The sequence below is a fragment of the Aethalodelphis obliquidens genome, unplaced genomic scaffold, assembly GCF_003676395.1.
Source record: "Aethalodelphis obliquidens isolate GAN/ISIS:26980383/991018 unplaced genomic scaffold, ASM367639v1 scaffold2, whole genome shotgun sequence".
NCBI classification, from domain to species: Eukaryota; Metazoa; Chordata; class Mammalia; order Artiodactyla; family Delphinidae; genus Aethalodelphis; species Aethalodelphis obliquidens.
Window position 1 is genome coordinate 48,360,660 of NW_020837946.1, and position 24,086 is coordinate 48,384,745.

General features: G+C 36.6%; 1 protein-coding gene across 1 annotated transcript in view; it reads right to left on the minus strand.

Moving 5' to 3' along the window:
* Positions 1 to 24,086, minus strand: part of ZNF804A (zinc finger protein 804A) — a 313,788-nt gene that overhangs the window by 53,610 nt on the left and 236,092 nt on the right. Inside the window, exon 2 of the mRNA XM_027126426.1 lies at positions 10,523 to 10,666. Coding sequence (XP_026982227.1) covers positions 10,523 to 10,666 — 144 coding nt within the window. The remainder of the gene's footprint in view (positions 1 to 10,522; positions 10,667 to 24,086) is intronic.

A 24,086-nucleotide genomic window follows, 5' to 3' on the forward strand; every position in this document is an offset into this window, starting at 1 on the left:
TCTTTTTAACTCTCTGTTAGCAAGTCTTAGTAATAAAAGCGCAAGAGAGATTCTGAAGTTATCCAAGGAGCATGTGGATGAGAGAAACAGATTTTTCTTTGAAGCTTAGAGTTCAAATGCAACACATACTCTGCCATACACGAATTTGCAAAGATACATGAGGCAGGCAAAACAGCTCATAGGTCAAGATTATCTGTCTACATTTCAGACTCTATTAGCCTTTTTGAAGTAAAAATAGATACTTTGGGGAAGCCTACATAAAGGAAGTCTCAGAGGCAAGCTGTCAGTGTCCCAAACATTTTAGGAGAAAAATTTTAGTACGTAGTATAATAAAAACTAATTAAATACTGAACTATTCCTATTTTTTTACACTTTGCAAAGTGTGTTCATGTGCATTCTCTCATTTATTCCTCCTAAGAATTAGTAATAGAATTACATGAGCCTTTGCTCATTTTACCCAAGGCAAGTAGTGGCAGGACTAGGGTTCATTCCACCAATAACCGCCCCCCCCACTTTTGCCCTGTATCAGGTGGTCCTTAGAATCATATCTCTGGAGGTAAAGAATGTATGAGATGAGTGGTCTCTTTGTCTTTTTCTAATTCCATGCAAGAAGTGTCCTAATCACAAGTAGGTTTTCTTACCTGAAAGTTAAGTTATATGGACTTTGAGTATAAATATTTCTTATGTAGGCGTTTTCTATAGGAGACCAAAAACGTTGCTTTGCTACTGAGATAGGTTAGTATTTTACTAAGAGTTTATTTTTATTTTGCTTTTTAGGGCACAAGTAAAAAGTATTAAGCTAGGGTTTGGCTTTATTTTTCCTGTTAAGTTCATTTATTAATACCAAGCTGAAATATCTCTCAGAATCCAAGGAAAGGATCTGCATATCAGTTAATGGAAATACTGCTTATTTTTCTGAAAGCCATTCAAAATCAAAATTCCTATTTCCATACTGTTTCCTTCAATTGTCACATGGTCACATAGACCTCATTTTCTGTGTGCTTATTTTGTCCTCTATTTAAGCAAACCAGTTTTCTCAACTTTTCAATGCATTTAGCCACAGCAGAGGATTACATATGTAATGTGTTAGGTTCAGACATAATCAGAGAGTAGACAGTCTTTTTTTGTTTTTGTTTTGTTTTTTTAACATCTTTATGGAGTAAAATTGCTTTACAATGTTGTGTTAGCTTCTGCTTTAAAACAAAGTGAATCAGCTATACATATACATATATCCCCATATATCCTCGCTCTTGCATCTCCCTCCCACCCTCCCTATCCCACCACTCTAGGTGGTCACAAAGCACTGAGCTGATCTCCCTGTGCTATGTAGCTGCTTCCCACCAGTTATTAATTTTACATTTGCCACTTTCTCACTTTGTCCCAGCTTACCCTTCCCCCTCCGGTGTACTCAAGTCCATTTTCAACATCTGTGTCTTTATTCCTGTTGTGCCCCTAGACTCTTCAGAAGCATTTTTCTTTTTTTTTCTTAGATTCCATATATATGTGTTAGCATACGGTATTTGTTTTTCACTTTCTGACTTACTTCACTCTGTATGACAGACTCTAGGTCCACCCACCTCACTACAAATAACTCAATTTCGTTTTTTTTAATGGCTGAGTAATATTCCATTGTATATATGTGCCACATCTTCTTTATCCATTCATCTGTTGATGGACACTTAGGTTGCTTCCATGTCCTGGCGATTGTAAATAGTGCTGCAATGAACATTGTGGTACATGTCTCTTTTTGAATTATGGTTTTCTCAGGGTATATGCCCAGTAGTGGGATTGCTGGATCATATGGTAGTTCTATTTTTAGTTTTTTAAGGAACCTACATACGATTCTCCATAGTGGCTGTATCAATTTACATTCCCATAACAGTACAAGAGGGTTCCCTTTTCACCACACCCTATCTAGCATTTACTGTTTGTAGATTTTTTGATGATGGCCATTCTGACTAATTTGAGGTGATACCGCATTGTAGTCTTGATTTGCATTTCTCTGATGATTAGTGATGTTGGACATCCTTTCGTGTGTTTGTTGGCAATCTGTATATCTTCTTTGTCTATTTAGGCCTTCTGCCCATTTTTGGATTGGGTTGTTTGTTTTTTTTGATATTGCACTACATGAGCTGCTTGTATATTTTGGAAATTAATCCTTTGCCAGTTGCTTCATTTGCAAATATTTTCTCCCATTCTGAGGGTTGTCTTTTCATCTTGTTTAAGTTTTCCTTTGCTGTGTAAAAGCTTTTAAGTTTCATTCAGTCCCATTTGTTTATTTTTCTTCTTATTTCCATTTCTCTAGGAGGTGGGTCAAAAAGGATCTTGCTATGATTTATGTCATAGAATGGTCTGCCTATGTTTTCCTCTAAGAGTATTAGAGTGTCTGGCCTTACATTTAGATCTTTAATACATTTTAAGTTTATTTTTGTGTATGGTGCTAGGGAGTATTCTAATTTCATTCTTTTACATGTAGCTGTCCACTTTTCCCAGCACGACTTATTGAAGTGACTGTCTTTTCTCCATTGTATATTCTTGCCTCCTTTAAGAAAAATAAGGTGACCATATGTGCATGAGTTAATCTCTGGGCTTTCTATCCTGTTCCATTTATCTATATTTCTGTTTTTATGTCAGTTCCATACTGTCTTGACTACTGTAGCTTTGTAGTATAGTCTGAAGTCACAGAATCTGATTCCTCCAGCTCCATATTTCTTTCTCAAGATTCCTTTGGCTATATGGGGTCTTTTGTGTTTCCATACAAATTGTGAAATTTTTTGTTCTAGTTCTGTGAAAAATGCCATTGGTAGTTTGATAGGGATTGCATTGAATCTGTAGATTGCTTTGGGTAATATAGTCATTTTCACAATGTTGATTCTTCCAATCCAAGAACATGGTATATATCTCCATCTCTTTGTATCATCTTTAATTTCTTTCATCAGTGTGTTATAGTTTTCTGCATACAGGTCTTTTGTCTCCTTAGGTAGGTTTATTCCTAGGTATTTTATTGTTATTGTTGCAATGGTAAATGGGAGAGTTTCTGAATTTCACTTTCAGATTTTTCATCATTAGTGTACAGGAATGCAAGAAATTTTTGTGCATTAATTTTGTATCCTGCTACTTTACCAAATTCATTGATTAGCTTTAGTAGTTTTCTAGTAGCATCTTTAGGATTCTCTATGTATAGTATCATGTCATCTACAAACAGTGACATCTTTACTTCTTCTTTTCCAATTTGGATTCCTTTTATTTCTTTTTCTTCTCTGGTTGCCGAGGCTAAAACTCCCAAAAGTATGTTGAATAATAGTGGTGAGAATGGACAACCTTGTCTTGTTCCTGATCTTAGAGGAAATGGTTTCAGTTTTTCACCATTGAGAACGATATTGGGTGTGGGTTTGTCATATGTGGCCTTTATTATGTTGAGGTAAGTTCCCTCTATGCCTACTTTCTGGAAGGTTTTTATCATAAATAGGTGTTGAATTTTGTCAAAAGCTTTCTCTGCATCTATTGAGATGATCATATGGTTTTTCTCCTTCAATTTGTTAATATGGTTTATCATATTGATTGATTTGCGTATATTGAAGAAACCTTGCATTCTTGGGATAAACCCCACTTGATCATGTTGTATGATTCTTTTAAAGTACTGTTGGATTCTGTTTGCTAGTATCTTGTTGAGAATTTTTGCATCTATGTTCATTAATGCTATTGGCCTCATCAATGCTATTAGTTTTCTTTCTTTGTGACACTGTTACCTGGTTTTGGTATCAAGGTGATGGTGGCGTTGCAGAATGAGTTTGGGAGTGTTCTTCCCTCTGCTATATTTTGGAAGAGTTTGAGAAGGATAGCTGCTTAGCTCTTCTCTAATTTTTGATAGAGTTCACCTGTGAATCTTTCTGGTCCTGGGCTTTTGTTTGTTGGACGATTTTTAATCACAGTCTCAATTTCAGTGCTTGTGATTTGTGTCTTTATATTTTCTGTTTCTTCCTGGTTCTGTCTCGGAAAGTTGTGCTTTTCTAAGAATTTGTCCATTTCTTTAAGGTTGTCCATTTTATTGGCATATAGTTTCTTGTAGTAATCTCTCATTATCCTTTGTATTTCTGCAGTGTCAGTTGTTACTTATCCATTTTCATTTCTAATTCTATTGATTTGAGTCTTCTCCCTTTTTTTCTTGATTAGACTGGCTAATGGTTAATCAATTTTGTTTATCTTCCCAAAGAACCAGCTTTTAGTTTTATTGATCTTTGCTCTTGTTGCCTTCATTTCTTTTTCGTTTATTTCTGATCTGATCTTTATGATTTCTTTCCTTCTGCTAACTTTGGGGTTTTCTTGTTCTTCTTTCTCTAATTGCTTTAGGTGTAAGGTTAGGTTGTTTATTTGAGATGCTTCTTGTTTCTTGAGGTAGGATTTTATTGCTATAAACTTCCATCCTAGAACTGCTTTTCCTGCATCCCATAGGATTTGGGTTGTCATGTTTTCATTGTATTTGTTTCTACGTATGTTTTGATTTCCTCTTTGATTCCTTCACTGATCTCTTCGTTATTAAGTAGTGTATTATTTAGCCTTCATGTGTCTGTATTTTTTACAGATTTTTTCCTGTAATTGATATCTAGTCTCATAGCATTGTGGTCAGAAAAGATACTTGATACAACTTTAATTTTCTTAAATTTACCAAGGCTTGATGTGTGACCCAAGATATGATCTATCCTGGAGAATGTTCCATGAGCACTTGAGAAGAAAGTGTATTCTGTTGTTTTTGAATGAAATGTCCTATAAATATCAATTAAGTCCATCTTGTTTAATGTGTCATTTCAAACATGTGTTTCCTTATTTATTTTCATTTTGGATGATCTGTCCATTGGTAAAAGTGGGGTGTTAAAGTCTCCTACTATTGTTGGGTTACTGTCAATTTCCTCTTTTATGGATGTTAGAATTTGCCTTATGTATTGAGGTGCTCCTATGTTGGATGCATAAATATTTGCAATTGTTATAGCTTCTTCTTGGATTGATCACTTGATCATTATGTAGTGTCCTTCTTTGTCTCTTTTAATAGTCTTTATTTTAAATTCTATTTTGTCTGATATGTAAATTGCTCCTCCAGCTGTATTTTGATTTCCATTTTCATGTAGTATCTTTTTCCATCCCCTCACTTTCAGTTTATATGTGTCCCTAGATCTGAGTGGGTCTCTTGCAGACAGCATATATATGGGTCTTGTTTTTGTATGCATTCAGCCAGTCTATGTCTTTTGCTTGGAGCATTTAATCCATTTACATTTAACGTAGTTATCGATAGGTATGTTCCTATTACCATTTTCTTGATCATTTTGGGTTTGTTATTGTAGGTCTTTTCCCTCTTTTGTGTTTCTTGCCTGGAGAAGTTCCTTTAGCACTTTTTGTAAAGCTGGTTTGGTGGTGCTGTATTCTCTTAGCTGTTGCTTCTCTGTAATGGTTTTAATTTCTCCGTCAAATCTGAATGAGATCCTTGCTGGGTACAGTAATCTTGGTTGTAGGTTCTTCCATTTCATCACTTTAAATATGTCCTGCCACTCCCTTCTGGCTTGCAGAGTTTCTGCTGAAAGATCAGCTATTAGCCTTATGGAGATTCCCTTGTATGTTATTTGTTGTTTTTCCCTTACTGCTTTTAATATTTTTTCTTTGTATTTAATTTTTGATAGTTTGATTAATATGTGTCTTGGCGTGTTTCTCCTTGGATTTATCCTGTATGGGGCTCTCTGTTCTTCTGGGACTTGACTATTTCCTTTCTTATATTAGGGAAGTTTTCAACTATAATCTCTTCAAATATTTTCTCAGTCTCTTTCTTTTCCTCTTCTTCTTCTGGCACCCCTATAATTCGAATGTTTGTGTGTTTAATGATGTTCCAGGGGTCCTCAATTCTTTTCATTCTTTTTTCTTTATTCTGCTCTGTGATAGTTATTTCTACTATTTTATCTTTCAGGTCACTTATCCCTTCTTCTGCCTCAGTTATTCTGCCATTGATTCCTTCTAGAGAATTTAAAATTTCATTTATTGTGTTGTTCATGATTGTTTGTTTGCTGTTTAGTTCTTCTAGGTCCTTGTCAAATATTTCATGTATTTTCTCCATTCTATTTCCAAGATTTTGGATCATCTTAACTATGATTACTCTGAGTTCCTTTTTCAGGTAGACTACCTATTTCCTCTTCATTTGTTTTGTCTGGTGGGTTTTTATCTTGCTCCTTCATCTGCTGTGTGTTTCTCTGTCTTCTCATTTTGCTTAACTTACTGTGTTTGGGGTCTCCCTTTCGCAGGCTGCCGGTTCATAGTTCCTGTTGTTTTTGGTGTCTGTCCCCAGTGGGTAAGGTTGGTTCAGTGGGTTGTGTAGCCCTCCTGGTGCAGGGGACTGGTGCCTGTGTTCTGGTGGATGAGGCTGGATCTTGTCCTTCTGGTGGGAAGGACCGCATCCAGTGGTGTGTTTTGGGGTGTCTGTGACCTTATGATTTTAGGCAGCCTCTCTGCTAATGGGGGAGTTGTGCTCCTGTCTTCATAGTTGTTTGGCATAGGGTGCCCAGCACTGTAGCTTGCTGTTCATTGAGTGGAGCTCGGTCTTAGCGTTGAGATGGAGATCTCTGGGAGAACTTTCGCTGTTTGATATTATGATATTATGTTTGATATTATGTGGTGCTGGGAGGTCTCTGGTAGACCAATGTCCTGAACTCGGCTCTGACACAGGCCTGACACAGGCCTGACACCCGGCTGGAGCAACAAGAACCTGTCAGCCACACAGCTCAGAAGAAAAGGGAGAAAAAAACAAAGAAATAAAGAAAGGAAGAATGAAAGGAAGGAAGGAAGGAGGAAAGAAAGGAAGGAAGCAAGGAAGAAAAAAGAAGGAAAGAAAAAGATAAAATAAAGTTATTAAAATAAAAAATAAAAATAATTATTAAAAATAAAAAAAATAAAAAGTCATTGACAAAAGAGAAAAAAAAAGGAAGAAGGAAAGAAAGACGAAAGCTACCAAACCAAAAAACAAATCCACCAGTGATAGCAAGCATTAAAAACAATACTAAAAAAAAAGAAAAAAAAGGGACAGTCAGAACCCTAGGACAAATGGTAAAAGCAAAGCTATACAGACAAAATCACACAAAGAAGCATACACATACACACTCGCAAAAAGAGAAAAAGGAAAGTATATATATATTTTTTTTTTAAAAAAAAGGAAGAGAGCAACCAAATCAATAAACAAATCTACCAATGATAATAAACTCTAAATACTAAACTGAGATAAACATAAAACCAGAAACAAATTAGGTACAGAAAACAAACCCCAAATCTACAGTTGCTCCCAACGTCCACCACCTCAATTTTGGGATGATTCATTATATATTCGGGTATTCCACAAATGCAGGGTACATCAAGGTGATTGTGGAGATTTAATCCGCTGCTCCTGAGGCTGCTTGGAGAAATTTCCCTTTCTCTTCTTTGTTCGCACAACTCCTGGGGTTGAGCTATGGATCTGGCCCTGCCTCTGCATGTAAGTCGCCTAAGGGCGTCTGTTGTTCGCTCAGACAGGACGTGGTTAAAATAGCAGCTGCTCACTCAGGCTGGGCGGAGGGAGGGGTACGGAATGTGGGGCAAGCCTGTGGTGGCAGAGGCCGATGTGACATTGCACCAGCTTGAGGAGTGCTGTGTGTTCTCCCGGGGAAGCCCTCTCTGGATCACGGGACCTTGGCAATGGTGGGCTGCACAGGCTCCTGGCTGGGTAGGTGTGGATAGTGACCTGCGCTTGCACACAGGTTTCTTGGTGGCTGCAGCAGTAGCCTTAGCGTTTCATGCCTGTCTCTGGTGTCCACGCTGATAGCCATGGCTCGCGTCCGTCTCTGGAGCTCGTTTAGGCGTTGCTCTGAATCCCCTCTCCTCGTGCACCCTGAAACAATGGCTTCTTGCCTCTTAGGCAGTTCCAGACTTTTTCCTGGACTCCCTCCCGGCTAGCTGTGGTGCACCAGCCCTCTTCAGGCTGTGTTCACGCAGCCAACCCCAGTCCTCTCTCTGGGATCTGACCTCAGAAGCCTGAGCCTCAGCTCCCAGCCCCCACCCACCCAGGCGGGTGAGCAGACAAGCCTCTCAGGTTGGTGAGTGGTGGTCGGCACCAATCCTCTGTGCGGGAATCTCTCCGCTTTGCCGTCTGCACCCCTGTTGCTGAGATCTCCGTGGCTCCGAAGCTTCCCCCCCGCCCCCCGTCTCCACCAGTGAAGGGGCTTCCCAGTGTGTGGAAAATTTACCCCTTCACAGCTCCCTCCCAGAGGTGTAGGTCCCGTCCCTATTCTTTTGTTTCTGTTTTTTCTTCTTTCTTTTGCCCTACCCAGGTACGTGGGGAGTTTCTTGCCTTTTGGGAAGTCTGAGGTCTTCTGCTAGTGTTCAGTAGGTGTTCTGTAGGAGTTGTTCCACATGCAGATGTATTTCTGATGTATTTGTTGGGGGGGAAGGTGATCTCCACGTCTTACTCCTCTGCCATCTTGAAGGTCTTGTGTGAGGTTTTTTTTGGTTTGTGTTTTGTTTGTTTACCTTGGTTCCAGTTCTTAGGAGAAAAATATCTGAATTGCCCACCTCCAAATTTTTTTCCCCTCTACTTAATTTGAAGTGACCAAGGTTTGGGAATCCTGTGGTAAAAACAGAGCTAACTGTCATTGGGATAAAGTGTCTGTTCAGAAAAGGGAGTGCATTCTTTAGGAAGGCAGTCTCAAACATGTGCCACAATCCTATGGAGAGGGAATACAATGATCATATAGATTTTAAGTACTTTCAGCTACTGTAACATAGTCTAATGTTAAATTAATCAGTTAAGACTCTGCCATGGCCATTTAGATAGTCTGTCTCCAGAGCCTGCTGCCCCTGAGTAGTATCAAGTGACCAGACCTTCAAAAGAACAAACCAAATTTATCCTGAATTCCCTTAGCTTATCTGTGTACAGTATATAGTATCTTAACTTCATTTAGAATATGGAAATGGAAAGGTCCTCTGATAATATAAGTGAATTTGATCCTCCAGACAACCTATGGTTGAACAAAGCATTCTTTGGCAAAGGACATTAAGATGTAGCTAGTAAGATATTCTTAAAATACACGTATACATACACACACATTTCCAAATACCTAGTTTACACCATGAAACATACATATGTTTGCTTTTAGTTGCTAATAGGAAATGTTTATTCATGAGTGAAGCCAAAAAGAAAATATAAATGCATTTTAATACCTTGCTGATAAAATAACACTCCATCTTTGCACTCTTGTAAGGAATACAGGAAGATATTAGGAAAAATCAGAGGAACAACTTTCTTAGAGTTACCACATCGGTAACAGCATTCCAGAATCTTTTTATAAAGCACATGAAAGTTACCATAGAATGAAATCAATACTATTTCCTGATGGATTTAAAGTTCAAATCAAGCAATGATATACTTATATGAATGTGTTTTTATGTAAGAAAAGAAATGATATTTCCATCAAAACCTTTTCATTAACTGGTGTGCCTGTGGGTCTACTACCAGGAAAAGAAACGCAAGGGCAGATCATTAAATTTAGTCAGCATTAATCAGTGACATATGTAAGCAGAGGGTAATGTTCTCCCTGCAACAGCCTCCCCAAGCACAGTTTTGTTGGTATGACAGAATGGAAAAACTGACAACAAAAGAAAATACATGTCATTGGTCCATAAGTAATTAATGTAATCATTTCCCCCTACTCTTTCATACTTATGGTAAATGTTAATGGAAAGTTAGTGTAAGTTCATGGGTAAAAAATGTACCTTTAATTAATACCAAAATGACATTTGGATGATTTTTGTGAATGATGGCTAAAAAGGAAAGTATTTATAAGTTGACAGTAACTAAGCATACTGAATCATGTCAAGTAAGCTAAACAATGTACGCAGTTGCATTGATATAAGTACAGCATATGAGAAAAACAGAATCTATATTATTAATGTCACTTCTGATGTCACTATTTTAAACTAATCTTTACATACAGTGTTGAAAAAATCAATCTTGGATTTTCAATCAATAGGGAAATGAAATAGTATTAAAATAAACTAAATCATATACATATTTATTTAACCAGTAACCCTAGATTGGTTTTACCATACCAAAACTTGCTTCTCATACGTTTATGGTAGTTTAAATGGGAAATGCCTTCCATAAAGAACTATGAATAAAATCATTTATATCTGGTCAATATCTTTAGTTGATTAACATATTTTGAAATTAATAAATTTGAAATATAGAGGATCACCACCTGAAGAATGTAATTTTCAAATTACTGTCTGTTACTAAAAGGCAACCGAATGGTATTTCTTTATATTGGTTATTTACTTCTGACTTTACTTTTGGTGCTTTTTAAAAAATGTCTTTCATTGTAAGTCATCAAATTATCACCCCAGATTGACATCTTTAAAAACTGCACAGCAAAGAAAAAATATTATATTCATACAGTCTACACAATTCAAATTATTACAAAAGTTCAGAAATATTAGAGGTTTTTTGATACCTCTTTCTTACCTGCTTGTGGGCATGGTCATATGAATTAATGTGATTGTCAAACTCCTGATGCTTATAGTACTGCTTGTCACAGAGTTCACAGTAAAAATTGGCCTTGAGATCTTCCAGAGCTTTTGCTATGCTGTTCTCCTTCTCAGCATAATCCTGAAAAATAAAATTTCAAGGAAGGAAGCAATTAGTTTTCCTCTGAGTTTCCTTTCTTCTGACAGTTGACAACTTTAGTATAGTAATTAAAATTAAAAATAATATAACCGAGAAAGAGAAAAATAAAGCAAATAGCAGCAAACCAAATTAGGAGAAATTATCAGTTAAGGAAAATTAAAGATTAACAGAAGAAGTCAAAATAAATGATGAAAGAATAGTAGAAATATGGAGAGGAAAAACAAATCACAGAAAGAAATAGAAGCCCTTGCTTAAACAAGTTCCTGTGCTATGTTAGCACAGAAAAAAATATGAAACTCATATAGCTGTTGATTCAACTGTCGATTTCTGGCAATGACTTAGCTAACATAAAATTTTAAAATCCTGAACAACAACTAAAATATGTCCTTTATGAAGAGGTCCATATTGGTATGTAAATATTCAAGATTGGTTTTTTTGTTTGCTTGTTTGCAACTTATTCATCCCAAGTAGCTTTCATTTGACTAACGTTTTCATCTTGACCCATATCAATTTTGGTTGAACTTTTAAAAATTCTCTAGTCTTTGGAAAATGAGATTCTTTTCTGCAAGTTATTTACCTAAACTGAAAAGACTTAAACTGTATAACAGATGGCTTTCATCATGCTGATAGTAAATAAAGATGACTATACAATCAAACTCCTGAAAATATGAAAAATGCAGTGATTATCATTAGCTTTCATTTACAAAGCATAAAATAGCAAAATGTTTGTAGGTCTTAGGTTTTCTTAAATCTAAATTTACTTGCTATTTCATGCTTCCTTAAATGTTGATGTTGCCAGACATGAATAAATATTACATGTTGAAACACTGTCCAAGTCTTTCACTGAAGTGCTGATATAAAGAAAACCTAAACTTCGATCCCTACCTTAGAATATATTATGTTTCTAATTTACATATTGCCTCATGCTCAACTTCTTTAAAATTCAAAATAACTGCATATTCAGGCCTCTTATGTGCTACCATAAGACACTCACTTGTTCAGGCACAAGGATTTGGAGATGAAACCGCACAGTCTTCTCTATGTCAATGACAATCGTCCTCTCACTAAATATACAGGCTAGAAAGAACTCATAGTTTGAATGTTTAAATTGCTTCTACAAAATTTGAAAGTGGTTTACTAATTGTAATTTAATAAATGGTTAATACTTTCCTTACTTTATTGTGCTATATATTTGTGTACACATCATATAATGTACACCATCATTCATATGTATAACTTGTAGTATACCTTGTAGTAATGCATTTGCCATAGTCTGTATATACATGGCCCTCTTTCTCACTTTAAAGACAGTGATTCATCATTATCTTTGATTAGTTTTATCAACTGCACAGCAAGAGATGATAAATTGCAAAATTGTTCAAATTGTTCATATATGAGTCGTCAATTTGAAAAATTTACCATTTCTCCGCAGATTTGTGAAATATTCCCCATTATTCTTTTTGATTGCATCCAATATGTTTAAAAAAAGTTAGTTTAAAAAGATGAAAATGAGTCTCATAGATCTAAACTGCTTACTGAATTTTTACAAAATCTTCAAAATAATACTTTGTGGATTATCCAATTTAAATGAAACAATAATTAAGTACTATGATTTCATGGCTAAAGCGTACAAAGCAGAGATAAAATTCTAATCAATGTGAGTTTATTATAATGGCAACAGTCTTTGGTTCAAAGCAGAATTAGCTTTCAAAACAATATTTTAGAATAGTAATTTCTTTGCAAACTAGTTGATTCTCCCCATTACTTATAATTACAGTTAAGCTACTTCCTCTCTCTAAATTTTTGGTTATTTCTTATTTTGGTGTAAGGGTTTTTTTTGGGGGTTTATTTTGTCTTCCTAAGATTGATATTCGTCCAGAGAAGCAATAATTGTTTCTTAATTTTTCATTCCACAAAAGTGGGAAAATTTTGAGGAAAGCAAACTGAGATTCTTAGGTAAATTGCATTCTTCAAAAGCATTAGCCTTAGCCTAGATTTGAAAGAGAAAAACAAATCTAAAAATAATAGCTGACATTTATTCAGTGCTTGTTTAGGGTCAGTCACCGATTAAGAGTTTGTATGTATTAACTCATTCAATCATGATTAAAATAATAGAGGTGTGTATTCTAGACATTTCCTCATTTTACAGGTGAGAGTACTAAATCACAGGAAAGTTCAATATCTAGCTCAAGGATATATAATGAATAAATGTGCAGCTCATATTTGAACCCAAATAATCTGATCCATAGCACTCCATTATGTTTAAATTTTTAAGCAGAAAACAAAGTAGAGAGTACAGTATAACCCCCACATACCCATCACTCAGCTTCAACAATTATCACCTTGGGGTCAACTTTCTTTCATTTTATCCTCTCCTACCTCATATCCTTTCCCCTGCCTCAGATAATTTTTAAAGACATTCCTAAATTCATACAATGTTTTCTGTACATCTTTCAGTATGTATCTCTAAAATAGAAGAACTTTTAAAAAATATCATCATGAAATCAGTATCAGACCTAAACAAACAAACAAAGTCCCACAATCATTCCTTACTATCATCAAATATCCAGTCAGTGTGTTCAAATAATTCTAATTTTCTAATATTTTAAAATACTTTGTTCAAATAAGGCCCATATGTTACCGTCATCTCATATGATTCTTAGTCTCTTTTGTGCTATAGGTCTTCCCTCTCTTTGTTTTAATCCTCATTGTATTTTAGTTTTCTGAATTTCTTTGATTATACCTCACATTCTGAAAAATGTTCAGAACTATAGAAACATTACAAGAAGATGACAATAAACTCTTATAAAGCCTTCACTTTAATGAAATCATTGTTAATATTTTGGCATGTGTTTGCCCTCTTGCTTTATCTCTGTATCTTCCTCTAAGATATTAAAAGAAACATGGCATAGTTGAAGTTAAGGTTGCAAATAATTTCACAGTAAGAATCATTTTTAGGCTAGAACTTTTAACTTGATATAAACTGCAGGAAGAAGTAAGGCTGTGTTCTAGAAAACATTAGTAGAATAGAAGGACTGGTTATTGAATGTGTCATAAGGAAAAGAGTCATATGTACCGTCATTGATTATACACTTAAAAAAATGTTTGTAAACTGGAGGATCCTGGAAGATGAGGAAAGGGTAGCTGTTGTGTGTGTGAAGGGGGAGAAGGGGCTTAGGAACCAAGGCTTTCAATGCCAAGAAAAACATTTTTTAAGTTTGTATGTAGACAAAATTAGCCCTCGCTAGGCTGACATGCCCAGTGTCCCCTGGCCCCTCTCCTTCTCCACTGTGGATGGTGTTGAAAGAAGCATGGACTGGTATTGTAAAGCACAATATACACATATTCAACACAGCCATTCCCCTGCAGAAGGTAAGAAATACATTTGAATAAGATGAAAGAGGAACACAGCTGCTCATATATCCTCCTCAACCTCAAATTTTCCCCCTCTATCAGGCAAACGCATTCTGTTCAATTATGTACACACTTCCGAATGCTCCACTGAGTATGATGGCAGAGAGTGAAGAAGGGGTGAACTTCTTGTAGCTGGTCAAGTCATCCAAACCCATCACATTTTACATATATCTAAAAGCAGTAAATTTGAATCCTTATTTTCAGGAAAGCAGTATGTAATTCCAAAGTTATAAAGTCAAGAATCTTTTAATATGCAACCTTAGCAACTGTGCAGTGCAATAATTTTTGCAGAACAGCAAATTGAAAAGGAGTTAATGGTTTATCCACAGTCACAGGGCCATTCCATCTACCCTATATTTAAAATGAATAGGGCTTCCCTGGTGGTGCAGTGGTTGAGAGTCCGCCTGCCGATGCAGGGGACACGGGTTCATGCCCCGGTCCGGGAAGATCCCACATGCCGCGGAGCGGCTGGGCCCGTGAGTCATGGCCGCTGAGCCTGCGCGTCCGGAGCCTGTGCTCCGCAACGGGAGAGGCCACAGAAGCCCGCGTACTGAAAAAAACAAAAAACAAAACAAAAAACAAAATGAATAGTATCGAAGTAGAACTTTGAAGGGAGAAAACTTTCTTTTCCAAAATGATGCATTTCATGTTGGCATCAGCATAACATATCGCGTCAAATGATGGTCAGCCTCTCTTAAAAGTCAGCCATAACTCGGTGCCATTGAGTAACCTTCCCTGAGGACTGTGAGCTCCAGGAGGGCAGCAATTCACACCTGCTTTGCTGACTGTGATATGTCCAGAGTTTTAACAGAGCTCAGCACTGCCAGACACTTGACAAATAATAATAAATAAAGAATATTAGCACTGCCCTTTTTTTGCTTTGCATGTGTATGAAAAACAAATATAACAGAAACCAGCAGCACTAGAGATACACTATTATTAAAGTAGCTGAGCTCATGTTTGGGCTTGTGGTACCCAGTCATTTAGGGGACATCTTTAGAGCTAATACCAAATTACATATAAATGATCATTGCTAAATAGTAGTTGTAATCATATATTACACCCAATATTTCTGCTAGAAATACTCTATTTAAAGTAGCTAAAATTGCAAAGATATAAATAGATTGGGCACTGTTAGTATATAATTATTTTCAATGCTAAAAAATATTTGTATGTAATTAACACTTAAAATACTTTGGAAAATCTCTCTTCTCCTTCTGCCTCTGTCTCTGACTCTCCTATTGCTCCATCAAGAATAAAAGCATCCTTGTGATTTATATGCAGGATAAATTTCATTATAGTTTCTCTAAAGAGAGAAAGCGAAAAAGAAAAGTCTTTGTTAAAATGTGATTGTAATGAAAAGATTAATCAAGGAAGAGATCACAAAACTGTTCTCTTCTAAGAGGATATCGAGATAGAAGACATTTCAACTGGAAATCCATAGTCTACACATTCTATAAAATACTGCACATCTTCTGGGCTGTATCTCTTGTTCCAGTTATTACCAAAGTGACAGGTTCTGAGACATTCTCCAGCAGCCTCATGTGGTACCACTTGACTGCAGTTTACCCCAGGCTGTGTTGAGGCATCTTTCCCTTACCATCAAGGGGCTTCTCTGACTCATGATATGGGAGCTTGTGGATTCCCACTCAGCACTAATAAATGTACCACCCAGGAGTGCTGAGGAGTTAATACCATTTAGGTCCACACTCGACCACTGTGGAGGGTAAGAAATCAAGGATAAATTATTTCCCCTTTTGTCTACCAGGCAGACACTTCTGAGACACATTTCTAAGATTCCACAGAGATTCCCAGTGAGAAAGAGCACCTGTTACTTGCACTAGTGGCAAACAGTAAGTATATCCTTATATTAGCTTTTCTTATCTGTTCTACTTTTCGGGAACTTCAGTTCTGCTCCCTGGGATCATTCCCCAAATAAATAAACTACTTGTATAGTCATCTTTGTCCTGGACTTGACTTTTAAGATGAACTGGGAGAAGATTACCAGTTTTTCTGGTACTTTCTATGAATGTCTTTCTGACAAGATACATTTTCTAGAATAATTTTAGATGATATCATTTTCAGTTTGAAGTTCCCTAATAGTACATCATCATTATCAGAAAAAATATTTTTACAATGACCTACAAGTTCTACTCTATGTGTTACTCACACTACATCTCTGTCATCATCTTCTATCATTCTTTCTCTCTCTCTCACTTTACTTTAGCCACCTTTATTTCCTTAAAGTTTTTGAAACTTTCTTAATTATACATTCACTTTGACCCTTGGACTTGTTACTTTCCCTGGAATGTTCTTATACCAGATGTTTGCATGAAGCACTCATTCACTTCTGGCAGATCTCTACTAAAATGTTCTTTCCTCAAAGATGACTTCCCTTATCATCCTTCTAGAAGACAAACACATTATTCTGTATTCTTTCCCTCTTTTATCTTTCCTTTTAATGTTAAGAAGAGAAAGTTTATTCAGGAAGAAAACAGTTATAGAACACCTTTGGGCCCTGGAGTCTGAAAGCTATATTAACAATAAGGGAGAGATAGAGTACAAATGAAGCATGTGGAAAAACGGATGTTATTATTATTATTATTTGCGGTACGTGGGCCTCTCACTGTTGTGGCCTCTCCCGTTGTGGAGCACAGGCTCCGGACGTGCAGCTCAGTGGCCATGGCTCACGGGCCCAGCCGCTCCGTGGCATGTGGGATCCTCCCGGACCGGGGCACGAACCCGTGTCCCCTGCATCAGCAGGTGGACTCTCAACCACTGCGCCACCAGGGAAGCCCCCTGATGTTATTATTATCTGGTTTAAATCCTTTCCCTATTAGGCAAGAGGGTAACCACTTTCTGGGTGATAAAACTCTATGCTATTGTCTCAAAAAATATATGTCATTCTGTTCTGAAGGGCTAGGCTCTATTACCTCAAAGGCTAAGGAATGGATAACAAGAAAATTCTAAGGAATAGAGAGACAACTAAGGGTTAAGTCAGAAAGTCATAATTTTATCAAAAGTCACAAGTGCAATGAACAGAATTATAGTTTAAAATGTGCGTTTAAGTGTAAGGTTTTTCCAAGGATTCCACAGAAATGCAAACTCATCTATACCACCATCAAAGGTGAAGGCAGAGACTGACTACTAAAAACGCTGTGTATTGAACAGCACATCCCTAGAGACAGCTCTGGTGAGCTAACTCAAGTACAAACTAACAGCAAGGACAATGTATATTTTAATGTCCACGTTTATAAGAATGGGAGCAAATAAAACTGTTTTTCAAAATTGACAACTTCTTTCAGAATTACAGTAGTTTCAAGGCAAGAGCGTTCATTCATAAGGTTTTATCTACTTCCATGCTGTGATTATTTAGCTGATAACAACCACTGGATAAACAGTATGATTTCTAACCTTAGAACCTGTTCAGGTAAAAGAAGTATGGATCCCCAAGCCTCAGTCAAAGTATAATCTTGTCTATCTCACTTGGCTATCCTCCTTCTCATCAAGACAATGTCTCTTTGGAGGCATCTGTTTCTTTTCCATCCATGGATCCTACTGGAAGCCCTGGCCTATGGCTATACTTTTTAGACCCTCTGGTTAATTTAAGCTAATATTTATTACAACTTGAGACAATACCAGAAGACTGAGTTAGAATTTTCTATTCATATTGGGAGAAATCTGAGGGACAGCATGCTTTAATAGTTGGCTGAAAGTGAACATCACTCTGCTGCCTCCCTGGGCAGAAAGCAAGGCCGTGGGGGATCTCATTTTGAGGCAGAAAATGTATATCAGGTGTACTGAAGCTGAACGCTAGCTGAGGTGCGTAGTACTCTAGTTCAAATATAGATATAGAGATAGATAGATATAATGTCATTCATATATATAAAATTCCAAGGGACTTCTATATCAGTAGATTCCACAAAGGGTCCCAGTGTAGAATATGAGTGGTAGTAATTTAGAGTACTTTTTTCATTTTAGAAATCTCTTGAATTGACAGGCAACAGCTATTTTCTCTGAGAGGTAGAAGAAAGACATGGAATGGTGGCCTGGTGCATACGTTATGTCTCAGTTGTGAGAGTAATCTAAAGGAAGACAGAGCAGTTTCTCTAGTAAATTGTCCCAGTGATTTTCCTAACTTAGGTTCTCCCAGAAATAGACACCGAGACAAAGAGGTGAGATCAACGGGTTTATTTGAGATCTCAGGAAACAATAGTAGAAGTTGATAAAGATTTCTGGTTTCAGCTCTGACATGTACAGAGCTTGAGAGTCATTGCTCTTGTCCTCACAATAAGAATAATCTATGGAAAATGAAAATCAATTATTTTTCTTGGAACTCTCAAAGAACCGAAGCCACAGGGCAAAATACCACTTCGAAATCTGAAGAGACAGTCACATTCAGAGATAGAGCAACTAGCATCTGCTTACTTGGCTCAGAAGCTGCTGAGCCCTGAGCTGCTAGGAACTCTTAAATGTTAACTTTGATGAATTTCCATGGGCTGATTATACAGTGTGTGAGACAGAAACCTGGTGTGAGAAAGAAACTCTTGGTGACTGCAATCTTATAGGGACCACCAAACAGGCTTTCCTTTCATGAACTCCACGAGGTTTTCACGATGGTAATTTGAGAAAGCGTCCCTTGTGTCCCTGGAAGGTGAATGGGAAGAATAACTGTTGTGAAATAAGCCAAGAACCTTCTCTATAACTGAAGACTACTCCCAAAGGACAGAGTATTTCCACATCTCAATTGAAAGACCTTATTCCATCCAAGAAAGGAATGTACCCTCCCTACAATCTTTCTGTCTCACATAAGTTGTAGGGGCACAGGTCATGGCTTTGAGAAAACAGAGTGAGAATTCTATAGCTGAAAGATGGAGTGGGGGGCCTGGGGTGAGAGAAAAGAAAAAAGCTTTACCACAGGAGAACCACATACGATGGTCACAGCTCTGAGACATAGACATCTTAAAGAATTAACGTCTAATCAAAAGGTTTAGGAATACTCCCTCTCTCTCACACTTCACCAACCCAGCTATAGGGCTCCAGTGTAATAGTGGATTAGCTCTGAAAAGATGGCAGGATACTCTCTCTGAGGAGGTGTATACAGAAGAGTAGAAAATTAAACAGGCACATACAATCAAGGGCAGTGGAGGAACTTCAGGTCTCTTGGGCTTATAACTACAGAAAACAGACACAGTCCAACGCTTAGACAGATTAATAGAAATATTCACAATAAACATCTATTTATCTCAGGACCTATTACTTGATACATGTCTAGCTTTCAATAAAAAATTACAAATCATCTTAAAAGATAAGAAAAAACAGTCTGAAGGGAAAAAACAAGCACTAGAACAAGCCTTGGATCTCAGATACTACCTAGATGATGGAATTATTGAGGAATTCAAAAGAACTCTGATTAATGCATTAAGGTCTCTAATGGAAAAGACAACATGCAAGAGTAGATGGGTTATGTAAAGCAAAGAAATGGGAATTCTGTGAAAGAATCAAAGGAAAATGTTAGAAATAAAAAACACTCTAAACCTGCTATATTAAAAAAAAAATTCTAACTGAAATGAATACTTTCAGTGGACTCATCAGTAGACGTGGTATAGTTGAGGAAAGTGAACTTGAAGATGTGCCAATATAATCTTACCAAATTGAAATGCAAAGAGGAAGGAAGGAAAGAAGAAACCAGAACAGAAGGACATCCCAAAACTATGGGATAATATCACAAGGTATAACGTAAGTGTATTTGAAATACCAGAAGGAGAAGAGAGAGAGAATGGAGCAGAAGAAATATTTGAAGCAAAAATGGGTGAAATTTTTCCTAATTAACAGCAGATGCCAAATTACAGATCTAGGAAGCTCAGAGAACACCAAAAGGATATAAATAACAATACAACAACAAACCCCTAGACATATCATATTTATACAGCAGAAAGACAAAGAGAAAATCTTCATATTTTGTCTTTATCAGATAAACAAAAACTCATCAAATTCATCATCAACAAATCTTCCCTGTAAGAAACATTGAAGGGAGTACCTCAGGAAAAAAAGTATATAGGAAAAGTGTTATAGTAGGAATAAATTAAGGTAAAATGGATATATCTAAATTTACGTAAAAGTTAACTTTGTTTTTAAAACAATAATACCAAAACTGAATTGGGTAGTTATAGCATATAAACAAGTAAAATGAATCACAGCAATGTCAGAAAGGACAGGGGAATAGGAATACTCTCTTAAAAGGCACCTACACTACACGTGAAACGGTATAGTGGTATGTAAAGGTGGACTTAGATTAGTAAATATGTATGTTATAAACTCCAGATAGACCACTAAAAAAGTGTTAAAATGAAGTATAATTGATACACTGAGAGGAGATAAAATTAAATCATATACATTGTTCAATTAAAACCTGAAAAGGCAGAAAAAGACCAGGAGAGAGAGAAACAAAGAACAAATTTAACAAATAGAAAACGATGACAAACATGGTAGTTATTACATCAATTATATCAATAATCACTTTAATTACATCGATTATAAGACAAAAACTGTCACAGTGGATAAAAAAACAGGCTATGTATCGTCTACAAGAAAGCTGCTTTAAATATAAAGACTCAGGATAAAAGTTAAGGAGTGGAAGTCAGTAAAGATTGTGTTATGAAGGAGGTTGCTACAGAGGGAAATGAAGCTTGTTCATGTTGGAAACTCTGGACCCTAGTGGAGAACACAAACCTCAGAGTTTTGTATTCATGGAGTCAGGGAGCTATGCTATTTATCTAACAAATCCCTTTGAGTACTGGCCCATGGCAGTTTCCAGAGAGCATTTACACCCGGCACTATATATATATATATATATATATATATATATATATATATATATATATAAAACACTATACATATATTACAAACATATGTATGCATATACATACATTTATATATATATTCACTACTTGTAATTACATTATGTATCTGTTGTAATTTCTCACCATTATACATTCTATGAAGGCAGGATCTTTATATTCTTTGTTCATTGCCATATCCCCAATGCCTAAAAGAATGCCTAGGACAAACAGGTGTTTAAAAAACATTTCTTTAATAAATGAATGAATAAACTGTATTTTTGGAGGTTGTACATATCATTTATTGTTTATAGTCTTGAACCATGTTAGTGGTGTGCACTATTTGGATAGAAAAAAAACATGTTTGAAATACCCAAAACACACATATTAGTTTTCTACTGTGATTAATACTCATAATCCTTGCTATCTAATCACCTGTGCAAAATTCAGTGCATTCTATACAATAATTTTCTGAAGGATGATTTGTAACACTAATATAAATCAACACCGTCAATTCTATATGACGTTATGGCTCATTATTTGGTCTTTTGCAATAGAGAGAAGAAATGATGCACCCAGAGGTAAAAATATCTGCCTAGTTTTTAGCTAAAACTAGTTTCAGATAGTGTAAAACATAAGTCCCTTCATTCAACAATTATTTATGGAGTGCCTATAGGTATTATGTACATCCTAGAGACACAATATGTGTAAAAGAAATCTGTTTTCTATTAACACCATTATGATGAAGATGCAAAAGAAGGACAGCTTTCGTTTATTATGATATACATATATATGTTCTATAATAATTTAGACTTCTAAAGAAGGTTATTGTGGGTGCACAGTGGTAGGCAAATTCTTCCATTGAGGGCATAAGTAGAGTCTTTCAAATAATGCCTAATTCATTGAAAACTGAATAGGTGTCAGTGGATGAAAGAAGGATGCAGTGTATTATATATTCCAGAAAAATAATTATATAGAGAGCCATGAAATATTAGAATTTTGAAAAATTGCAAGCCACTTGGTGTGGCTGGAGAATTTGGTGCCTGGTGTGCAGCAGGAACTATAATTGGTGGCAACAATAGAAAGGTGAGGCAGAGGTCAGATCATGAAGACATCTTACTTCTATGTATGCTAATAAATCTGAATGTTTATAAAAGCTGATGGGAAGTTAGTAAAGATTTTTAAGCAAGGAAATAAGCTGATCAGATTTGCGTTTAGGAAACAGATATGACTACAGAGTAGAGAATGAAAGAAGTATGAAGTTAAGACTGGACGTTAGGATAGTATTTTCCAGATGGGAAAAAGTAAAATCCTTAACGTAAAGAGTAGCAACCAGGGCAGAGATGATGCGAAGGCACTGAAAGATGTGAGACAGCACCACAAGAGATTTTGACTGATGATATGAAGGATACAGAAGAGAATGGTTCCAGCTGGGTGATGGAGATGGAAGCCAAGTTCTTCCACAACAATGAGTGACTGGAAGGTAAGAAGTAGATATTCTGAGTATCTTTCTTTAAAAGGGAAAGAGAGGGCTTCCCTGGTGGCGCAGTGGTTGAGAGTCCACCTGCCGATGCTAGGGGACACGGGTTCGTGCCCCGGTCCGGGAAGATCCCACATGCCGCGGAGCGGCTGGGCCCGTGAGCCATGGCCGCTGAGCCTGCGCATCCGGAGCCTGTGCTCTGCAATGGGAGAGGCCACAACAGTGAGAGGCCCATGTACCGCAAAAAAAATAAATAAATAAAATAAATAAAGGGAAAGAGATTAGCTCCTCATTTCTGAGATGACCATTTTGTTGAATCATTGGAATTGTTCTCGAGTTTTTCACCAAGACAAATTCTCTAGAGCCTAGATATGAGTCATTTAATATTTTCTGTTACTCAGATTTAATTTCTTTCAATTATAATGTTTTCCTATATGTCAGGTTTTTTTCTGTTTTCATTGTTAGCTACTTTAAACATAGCATTATACAATAGATCAAAAAATTCAGAACTATGGTTTTATTATTACATAATAATAAAATTGAAAGGAAATGATAAACATTTTAAAATTCAAAGTACCCTGAAGCTTGTAACACACATTCAGTAAAGATAGCCAGTCTCCCTCTAGTAACCTGAACTGGAAGGGTCCATGACTAAATTCAACAAGGCTACTTAGAGGCCAAGATGGTATTATGAATTCTTTTGGATTAGATGAGAAATTTGTACATTTTCTAATTTGTACAAATTCTAATTGTACTGCATTTTGGGAATGGAAGATCTAAGAAGTTTTGCATATTTGTTAAAAGGTACATTACTTTAAAAGATGGTCACATGGAAAAGAGGAAATAAGAAGAGCTCTTAAGAGTGTATGTAGGGCTTCCCTGGTGGTGCAGTGGTTGAGAGTCCGCCTGCCGATGCAGGGGACACGGGTTCGTGCCCCGGTCCAGGAAGATCCCACATGCCGCAGGAGCGGCTGGGCCCGTGAGCCATGGCCGCTGAGCTTGCGCATCCGGAGCCTGTGCTCCGCAACGGGAGGGGCCACAGCAGTGAGAGGCCCGCGTACCGCAAAAAAAAAAAAAAAAAAAAAGAGTGTATGTATATGTGTATATTGCATACAGATATGTATAAACCGCAGATTTCAAAAAATGAAAAAGATGGATACTTAATTAATTTTAGACTAGTTCTACTTCTTCCTAAAGTCATACAGTTCTTTCTTTCCTTTTTTTCATTTCCTGGCTACAAAATGAAACTGCCTTGCTGAGAACAAAATAAGGTAAAATAATAGTCTTCGAAACTTTTAGCCTCATGCATTTTTAGAAAATATTTTCTCAAAAAGCAAGCATAACACTGTAGGTGTCCCATCAGAGGAGTTCCCCAGATGTCTTGCAAAGATCATAATGCAACCATAGCCTCCATAATAAGAGGAACAATATATGGAGACCTGCCGTCTCTCCCATTAGTGCCAGCGGCCTCTGCCCCTGTGGTTAATTCTGCTTTGTCTTGAACTCCGAATGGGAGTGATATTCTGTGGATTTGATACATTGTTAGCACAGCAGGGAAAGCCCATTTGAAAATAATCATATGTTTCAGGTATCCAAAAGAAAAGGGACATTTTGCAAAGAGCAGCATTTTAACTTGAAAAACTTACAACTAAAATTTGGGTGGAGAAGG